Here is a 9,757-nt window from a genome sequence, read left to right as displayed (position 1 = left end):
CGGTTTTCAACGAACTTAAAGAGTTCTGGTTTGGCCAATGGCCACCAATTAATATTGCTACCAAAGTGTTTACCATCCTCTTAGGTATTGATTAAGACCAATATCGTCTCTCTATGAATTACCGTTCCCATGATATTGGCCAAAAATGGCCGAAAATATATCGTAACATAGCATTTCACCTAACGATATGACACTACAGTCTTGTTTACTATTTTCTTTTCTGACACTAATCTTATTTTCTTTTCAGTTTTCTGTGTGAGTTCAGCGGGTTAGAAGTATTTGCAGATGGAACTTTCACTTATGCTCCTAAGCATTTCACACAGTTATATACAATACATGCATATAAAAATGGATATTATCTACCTCTATGTTTTGCATTTTTGCCGAAGAAAGACAAGAATACGTATGTGGCCATGTGGAAGATGATAAGAAACTTAGACAGTAGATTCGACTTGAAAATCATTTACGTTGATTTTGAAACAGCTGCTCACGAAGCCATCAAGAATGTGTTTCCAAATTGTGACATTCGTGGCTGCAGATTCCATTTGGGACAAACATGGTGGCGGAGGATTCAAGCCGACAATGATCTGCGACAAGCATATATGGATCCAAAATCTGAACTAGGTATTATTGATATTATTATGGTCTATTATTCTTTATTATTAATTTAATAATACCATGTGGACTTTGTTTTGTTATATATTAATACAGAATACAGTTGAAAATAGAATCTTATTCTGTTTGACTGAAGAATCTTAATTCAGTCACCATTCTTAAAAGCAAATAAACTGCTGTTCTAATAATGTACGAAATGAAGAAATTATAAAGCCAACAGTAAGATCCATCAATTTCACTACTTTCCCAATGCTTGCTTATTCTAACAAATTATTATTATTATTATTATTATTATTATTATTATTATTATTATTATTATTATTATTATTATTATTATTATTATTATTATTATTATTATTATTATTATTATTATTATTATTGCTTTTCTTACAGGTTCATGGATAAAGGCATTTTTTGGGTTGCCATATTTACATCCAACAGAAGTATCAGATGCCTTTACTCAACTAATATCAATGACGCCGGATGATACAGGGCATAAATTTTCCGATTACGTCCTAGAAAACTACATAGAAGACGGTTGCAAGTAAGTAGCTTCCTTTTGAATTTCATCTATAGTAGCACATGCTTCAATAACTCTTAATACTGCAAAAACTGTTGTCCTAGTTTGAACACAACATTAATGGTTGTGCTGATATGGTATTTTCTCTCAATGCAACTTAATTATAGTGAAATTTTCTTCTGTCTTCATGTAAGACGTAGATTAAAATGCAGGTTTTGATAGTTGTAAACAAATTACGGACCAAGACTATAAATATTTCTTGAATCTAGTGTTATAAATGTTTTAGTGTTTTATATAAATTGTCAATAATTGTGTGCATGAACTAAGGATCTTTTTATTTTATTAATTTTAGGTATCCACCTGTCATGTGGGCGTCTATACCATCCACGATGCGTCGGACGACAAATGGACCAGAAGCTTTTCACAGACATTATAATAGTCAATTTTACTTCCCTGCTCCTGATATTCATACGGTGATTTCTGCTTTGTTAGAGATCCAAACGGAAACTGCCATGAAAATAACGTCCATATTAAAAGGAATTTCAAAGGCCCAAAGACCAGCAGAAGTCAAAAGGAGCGAGTTTGTCATGAGGAAGTATGCTGAGTTCAGGAATTCGCAGAGAAACTATGAGAAGGCACGTATGACATTTTTAAAAGCTGTAGGATTTAAATTTCAAGCATTCAAACTGTAAAATGAAATTTTCTGTAAATAAGTATGTTGCTTTGTAAATATTAGAATGCAATAAAATATATCTCATAAAGGAATAGCTTTATACATTTCATTTCGATGCAAAATTTCACACAATTCCTTAAATCCTGTTGTTGGCAACGTCGCGGCGGAAATTTGCGCAATTTCAGCACTTTCTGCTCCTCGTTAATAAGACATAAATTACTTAGATTATCAACGATCTAATCTTTAGAAAAATTTGCGCAATGTCGTTGCACCGCTTGGGGGCAATTGCCTTTTCTGCTCTCCCTAAATGACCTCTCTCTCTATCTCGCGATATATATATATATATATATATATATATATATATATATATATATATATATATATATATATATATCTTAAATCAAAGTCATAGACAGGAAGTATGAACTATACCATCTGCGAATTCGATTGCTCAAAAGATCATTCAGAAAATTTAAGGCTCAAAATAAGATACCTAAACTTTTGTGCAATTGGATTACTCTATATCTATGAAAAGATAGAGCTATTAACTCACTCGCTTTCTTATCACTAAAACTAGGAATTTTCGGTGTTGCGCTTTATTTTTTGTTTTTATTTATTTATTTATTTATTTACTTTGCTATTGAAATGCCCAAATTAGCTTTCTTGCGAAAAAATTTTGTATAAATACTACTTCTAATTTATATTTTGATTGCACTTTTTTGTAATTTGTTCAATGCAAGCACCTTTCTGCACCTTTTCTCAAACGTCATCACGTTGTTTCACTTTTTAAAACTTTTTTTGGCTTCTTTCCCACCGTTTATTCCTCTAATAATTACATAAAGAAACTGTGCCTGTGTGAGATCACATTACTTTCGCTTCAGTGCAGTCCCGTTACACAAATACTATTGAATAAAACTAAAGGGAGGTGGCAAAAACAAACTGATCAATCACGGCAATCGCCAATCGGTATTGTTGAGTGCTTTTCTACATATAAATAATTACTTAAGTGACTGGCTAAGTTGATTCATCGGTTGGTTTGGAATTTTACATCCCATTCAGCACCGAAGCCATATAAAACGTGGACATACAGCTAATGTGGGATCTAAACCACGTGAGGTTCAACCAGGAATCGAACCTACGCCTCCCGCATTTAATGTACGTACGCTAACTGGTATTGTTTTGGTACTGTCTATATGAATATTTACATTTGTACATTTTTAACCAAACTTTTGCATATTTTAAAAATATATTTCAGCAAAAATTTGCACCTAAAATTCCTAGCTCTACTCCCATAAAATGTTCGAAAGCTTAAGCCTAGAAACTTGAAATTTTATACAGATATTCTTTTAACACTAGACTCAGGGCAAGGAGTTCTACAAAATTTTTTATTTATTTTTATACAGAAATATCGTATCTAGATTCTCGCAGTTATTGTTGGCAAAAAAAAATTCCACAATAATAGAGTCCGTGATAATCGGGATAAATAATACATGTAAAACAGATTATCATTATCAAAAATTTTTCAAAATCTAGTAAATTGTTTATGAGATAAACGTCTTAGTAAAAAAATAAAGTTCATTTAGAAATACAAAATTGAAAATTTGAATACTTTATATATATAATTTCAATTTCAATTTCACTCTTAACTGCTGTTCGTCCGATAAAAACCAAGTGAATCAGAGTAAATGGACATTGTACGAGTAATCCTAACGCGTTCTCCAATCGAATATGGAATAGCCAATAAAGAACGCTGTAAGAGATGATTATCCAATCAAGATTTCCGAAGCAATTCCTAATACCCAAAAAATGGCTGCTACCTCATTACGCGTATATCGTCCATTTTTTCTGAAGTGCTACTGGAGCGCTATCTGGAGACTTAAGACCCGAACTAAATGTAACTCTGGTTGCAAATGCAAGTGTGACAATTTGAATTTTATGCGCAGTGATTGGAATTTTGGTATTAAATTATAAACAATGGTAAACCTACAATCGTAATCATCGAGGCATTTCCTTGATTATAAACATACACTCTAAATACAGTACCCACTGTTTCAGAGTACCCATGAATTTAGCAGGTACATGGTACCCAAGAGGTAGCAGGTACAATGTACCTGTAATTTCTTAGGTACAAATATTTTTTATGGGTACTAAAGCTCCTAATTTCATGGGTACATGTACAGTCAGAAACAATATTAAGTATAGGTTGGAGCTATAATTTAATATACTTTCAACCTATACTTAAGTTAATATTGTTTATGACTTTGCCTATTACATGGAGCTGCAGTGGCCCAGTGGTAGAGTGTTCACCTCTGGTGCATGGGGTCCCTGGTTCGACTCCAGCTCGAGCCAAGTGAACTTTGTGGTGGACAAACACCGTGTGTGTGTGGGTTTCCTCGGGGTTCTCCCATTTCCTCCCACTTTCTTCATTCTACCATTTCATTCATTTATTATCATCGCCGTCTTCTTTAGCCTAGCTAGCATAACCGTGGAACATAAAACTCAAAGATTTCATTTCACTTTGTACCTGTTTTATTGATAAACACAAGGTGACTCAGTCAATATCTAGATTACAACACTTAACAACATTTGCTATTACAGGTTGTAATCTAAGCATTTTCCAGTCAACATTAAAAGTCACAATCACTCTGATTAACGTAAATATGCTAAAAAAAAATGGATTGGTTCTGTATAAAACTTAGGTGGGCGCGGGAAAACTTTCGTAATGTGAGTCTGTTGCCCATTTCACAAGTAGAAATATTGGTTTAATCTATTTAAAAAAAAACTTAATGGAAACAAGGGTCATGTGATGCATCACCTTTAAGACTAGATTTCAATAGAAATTCAAAGGCAAAGTCAGATTTTCAGTATTTGTACCCTGCTACTTTTCAACGATGACTTTATAAATGATACTGAAATTAGGAACAATATGAAAATGGTTACATAAACAGTAATAATGAAAAACTCATTTTTTTCAATGAAGTTCTCATGAAATACTTGCACAAAATGAGGTCTATAAACACATTAAATATTTTAGACTCCACAAACATTATCATATTTTCTTCCCAACAGACTTTCTAACCTTGGTTTAATACTGCAATTCAAAATACCAAATTTATAGATTACTTGTTGTAGAACCAATAGTAGCGTACACATAATTGAAAGCTAATGCTAGTTTTGATATGTAGATAATGCTAGTTTGAGGAAATATAAGTATAAAGGTGGATATTCGGACCAGTTACTCTTAACTTGAAACTGTAAATATGTTGTTGTAGTACCAATACTACAGAGGAAACTAAATATTAGTGAACTAGACACTTATAAAAATAACTTAAAATAAATAAATATATAAATGTTTCTAGTAGACCTATGTCCAATACAACGGTTAGATATGACAATGTATCGACCGCAATTGTTTCCTGGGTTATTAAGTAGAAGGCAATCTGGATCGCTGTTTACAATTCAGCAAAGTGGTTTCGAATGAAGAAAAACAATATAGACTTAATGCCTTCCATAAATAGTAAAATTACATTGCTCGACGAAGTTAGATTCAAACTTTGACAATAATTGCGCTATTGCCATTGCGATGTTCTTTTGAGTCAATAAAGATTTTGTGAAATCCTACCTGTACGCCCTTTTCCACAGGAATAACAATAAACCTTCTTAAATCTCAAGCTGAAAAATATAATTGAAAGATCTTGATAAGTCCCCCATGTAATGTTTCTAAAGATATGATACTAAATACTGTTAGAATGCAGCAGAAAAACAAAAAACAATATAAGTCTTAATTTTGTAAACAATTCGTTAGGACTCTGAATTCTTCATATCGCAAGAAAGAATTAGTATCATGCATTTTTAATGATTCTACATGAAAGAAGGTAAATTTCACAGAAATATCAAACAGAACATGAAATCATCAAAATTTTCCTTCATTTCCTACTTTCCATTTAATTATTTTTGTTTTTCTAAACAAAATTTTGATTTTTTTTTAAAAAAAATTCTAAATAATGGCTAAATGACTAGTTTTGCCTTTGATGCAAATGACATGGGTTCCATTTCTAGTTGTAATAAATGTTGGATTTCATATTAAACTGTAGGGGTACTTTCGCATGATTATGGTACTAAAATATTCTAATAGCAAATCTATCTAAAAAATATATATATATGTAGGAAGAAAAGCACAAAAACTTTTAGAGAAATGCAAGTTTATTTCAATTTGGTAATATAAATTTCATCCAATAGATCTTGATCCTCAAATTATCTCCTCAATTGAACTTGGCAGAAATAGTCAGTCAAAAAATGCAATTTTAGTCCAGAATACAATTCAGAAAAATGCAACTTTATTTAAATTTTGTAATATAAATTTCACTCCTTCAACCCTCAACTCTTCAATTTATTTATGCCGTAATAATAATAGTAATAGACACATTTTGGAAATGGTAAAATGGAACTTTTCAATGACACAAAATACCCTTTTAGACACACTTCACACACAAAACATATTTGCAACACAAATAAAAAACATTAACATCACGAAGGTTATATTGTAGAAAAATATTTATACAGTATATTCAAATTTAAATATGCATCTAGGAAATTTTATTCAACATTTATTTTGTAGGTAAGAACTCGCCCTGATTCACGACACTTAAGTTATATAATATTGAAATTGTTTCTTTAAATAAATCTATCTTTCTATAGGAAAAAATTAAAAATACAGGATCCTTTCTCTTTTTCTAGACTGTTTTCTTAAAAAGTTCTACATTTCATAAGAATACTTCTTTTTTTTTTTCGCTTATAGATATTTTTACCAAATCGAAGGAGGAAGGGAGGAAAATGTCGCAATGAGAGGATGCTCCGAACTAGAGGAAGTAAGAAGATTGAATTCTCCACCATCTTTAATAAAGTTTCGTTTTATTCCGGAAGTGACGTCAGACATGAAGGAAATTAGGTTACTCATATCATTTTTATTGATTATGCCTTCAGCAAAGAAAGAATACGAATTGCACTTTTAAAACAAGCTACTACGGTTTTTCTTTCAAGTAACTACATTAAGAACAACTGATCAGTTTCAAATAAAATCTCATCTATTTTATTTATACGAGAAAGAAATTTCTTCTACTGACAGTAATCTCAATCATTCAATTTATCCTAATAGTACATATGCATAGGTATTAAATACATTAAAATACAGGGTAATCAATAAACCTTCCACAGTGTAAAGTCTACAATGAGAAAAATCAGTTATCCGGACAGTGGTACATTGCATAAATATACGGAATCCTTATGTTTACAATGGAAATCTTTACGAATCATCCATATGCTACACACGTACTGCTCTTTCCCCGCTCAGCTGTTACATCATGCCACTGTAGTATATCTGTCATGCAAGTCTTCCATGTATTACATACTTATATGTATGTCACATATGTCAGCTATATGTTATATACGTCCATCTGTATGTGATATCCTAACTGCTTACTTTCCTTCAACGAATCACCTAAATGTTCCTGGCAGCAAACCACGAAAATTTTATAACGTAACTCGTTATACACAGGTCCTCAGTCATAATTATAGCTAGATTAAATTACAAAAATAACTTAAAACAGTTTATGCTGCGTATAGCCTTCCTGGCTTTTATTGTGGCACACACTTATTGAAATAAATACACACCTTTATGATTATGCATACATCCCTTTTTATGATAGTTTCTGAATTATATCGTTTATTTTACAAAACGTTGTTATGACAACGTAAAGACAAAAACTCATCACAAATCATCATATAAGAATCAATCCATTTTTGATTATCTTTTCTTTTCGTATTTCCTTCTTCTTCTTCAAACTGGTTAGTGCATATTTTAAAACCATACATTGCCCGGAAATATAAGAAAAGATATTTAGAATTACACTGAAAATACAAGATGTCGAAATACAAGATGTCGTTACAATAACTCATTATGTGTTGTTTTTTTCTATTTTTGTCCAGTACTTCAATAAAACTGTAGGAGCAAGACCGTCAGTTACTTTAGAATTTTCGAAACGCGTATCGAAAGGGAAGGAGAGGTTCAAAATTTATGGCAAATATTGTGTACCTCTAGAGACCTTCAAGTTAGGGATATGAAAGTCGGTACATAAACTCCTCGTTTAAAAGAAAAAAAATAGTTGACACATGTTTTCGAAAATTTCTCAGTGGGAGAGAGGGTAATTTCTACATTACGCTGAAAGCTCTAAGTAACTGACACAAATTATACATAATTATTTGACCGTAACTGACAAGTGTCCATTACAGAGAGGCTACATAAATTGGGATTACTCGCACGGTATGTATGTGGTATAACGGTATGTGGTATAAAGAAAATCCATAAGTTACAAATGTAAAAGTAGGCTAATATCAACTCAGGGTTAGAAATACTAAGGGATAAAGGAGAAATTCCACTGTGTAAGGAAACAAAGCTATCGTTGAGGGTGTTTATATGGTGGTTAAACGAGTAGACGCAAACTGTAAGAAAAGAGGAATGAAATTGCTTTTATTCATTGCTTTTATTCATTGAATGTATTCTCAGATTTCCACTAGAATACAATTTCTTGTGGACAGAAAAAATAATAATTTCAAGCCCAACTTGCAACTCTTCTGTATGGCAAATTCACAAGGTCACTGACGTATTTTAAAGACACATTGTGGGGAAAGAATTTTCCATTTACGGCTTTGTATCACATATTTATTTTCAAACGTGTTTAGCTAAAAATATTTTCTATGCTAAGCAAGTATGAACTGAAAATAATTTGATGTCCGAGATGAAGAGGTTAGTAAACCATTGAGGGAATGAAAAGATTGTCTATGTCAGTGTTTGAGAGTGTCCGTGAAAACAAGGGTTCCGTCCTATAACCATACATATATATTTTCCTATAATAATACATATATGTTAGATGACCAAAAAAAAAAAAAAAAATCTGTCCTTATTGTGGATATGTCCGTTATTGAGAGGTGCCTCTTATTGAGAAAGACTCGTTAATGGGGGATTTCATTGTATTTTTTTTTCATTTTGTATTTACAAAGCGGCAAAAAATAATGAAATGGAAGAACGTTTAAAATACATTTTGGAATATAATACTTGAGTTCAGGAGCGCACCTCCGGACCCCTCCCCAAAGTTCCTAACCTAACATACATTTGTGCGCTTTCTCAATAAAACTATACTTGTTTAACAGACAAATTATTAATGAAGCACGAAAATTTGATCTCACATTTCATCTTGTACTCGTTCTCTTACAAAACAATCTAGTTTTAGTTCTATCATTTTTTTTTTTGAAAATATAGGTTGAACTATTTTACAACTATTTATCGTCTTTTTGGGTGCAGAATAATAGTCGTTCAATACTACATAAAGTAGTAGCTTATAATATTGGACCCCTTCCCCCACATAGCTTGAACCCCTTCCAACCCAAATTTCTGGGTGTGCGTGTGCTTGAGTTGACATGAGTTTTTATCGTTACACTTTGATTGAATTGTATATCCTAAGAGAGGAAAAATTTATGTTTAAATTTTTCACAAAGAACAGGGGCTGCAACAGTTGAAATGCATTTTTGAACTTAGCAACTTGGGTCAGAGCAGAATTTTTGTCGTGTTATTTCCATTTAAAACGCATTCTAGGAAAAAGAAAAGGGGTACAAATAAACTTAAATATTTTACATAAATCTATCCTTCTGTGTGAAAAACGAATACTAAACGCGTCTTTCCAAATGTAGTACAAAAAAATGCAAAAGTATTTTCAATACATTAAATTGGGGCACTAGAATCATTAGAAATCACCTCGTGAAAGTATTGAGTTGAGTATATATATTTCAGGCTGGCAAGGCTCTAAAGATACTAGAGCAACCTTGAGAATAGTTAACAACACTAATACATCTTGCTCTAGAAGGTATTTTGCGTACTTTTGAATAATGGACTGGCC

The 9,757-nt window shown here is 32.0% G+C and overlaps 1 protein-coding gene across 1 annotated transcript; it reads left to right on the top strand.

Annotated features, from left to right (window-relative positions):
- The first annotated feature begins 800 nt into the window (after nucleotides 1-800).
- LOC145667707 (uncharacterized) lies at nucleotides 801-7,928 on the top strand. Its single transcript, XM_081735167.1, has 3 exons — nucleotides 801-1,159; nucleotides 1,488-1,608; nucleotides 7,794-7,928. The coding sequence occupies exons 1-3, from the start codon at nucleotides 1,089-1,091 to the stop codon at nucleotides 7,926-7,928; spliced, it is 327 nt and encodes a 108-aa protein (XP_081591293.1). The 5' UTR covers nucleotides 801-1,088.
- The last annotated feature ends 1,829 nt before the right edge of the window (nucleotides 7,929-9,757 follow it).

The sequence above is a fragment of the Thermobia domestica genome, chromosome 13 (genome assembly GCF_964235325.1).
Source record: "Thermobia domestica chromosome 13, izTheDome1.hap1.1, whole genome shotgun sequence".
In the NCBI taxonomy this organism is placed as follows: domain Eukaryota; kingdom Metazoa; phylum Arthropoda; class Insecta; order Zygentoma; family Lepismatidae; genus Thermobia; species Thermobia domestica.
Note: the sequence above shows the minus strand (reverse complement) of the source record. Positions and strands in the feature narration are given on the sequence as shown.

Coding starts and splice junctions, on each gene's coding strand:
- LOC145667707 (XM_081735167.1), top strand. CDS start 1,089: ATGACGCCGGATGATACAGGGCATAAATTTTCCGATTACGTCCTAGAA. Junction 1,160..1,487: donor TACATAGAAGACGGTTGCAA/GTAAGTAGCTTC, acceptor TATTAATTTTAG/GTATCCACCTGTCATGTGGG. Junction 1,609..7,793: donor CTGCTCCTGATATTCATACG/GTGATTTCTGCT, acceptor ATTTTTGTCCAG/TACTTCAATAAAACTGTAGG.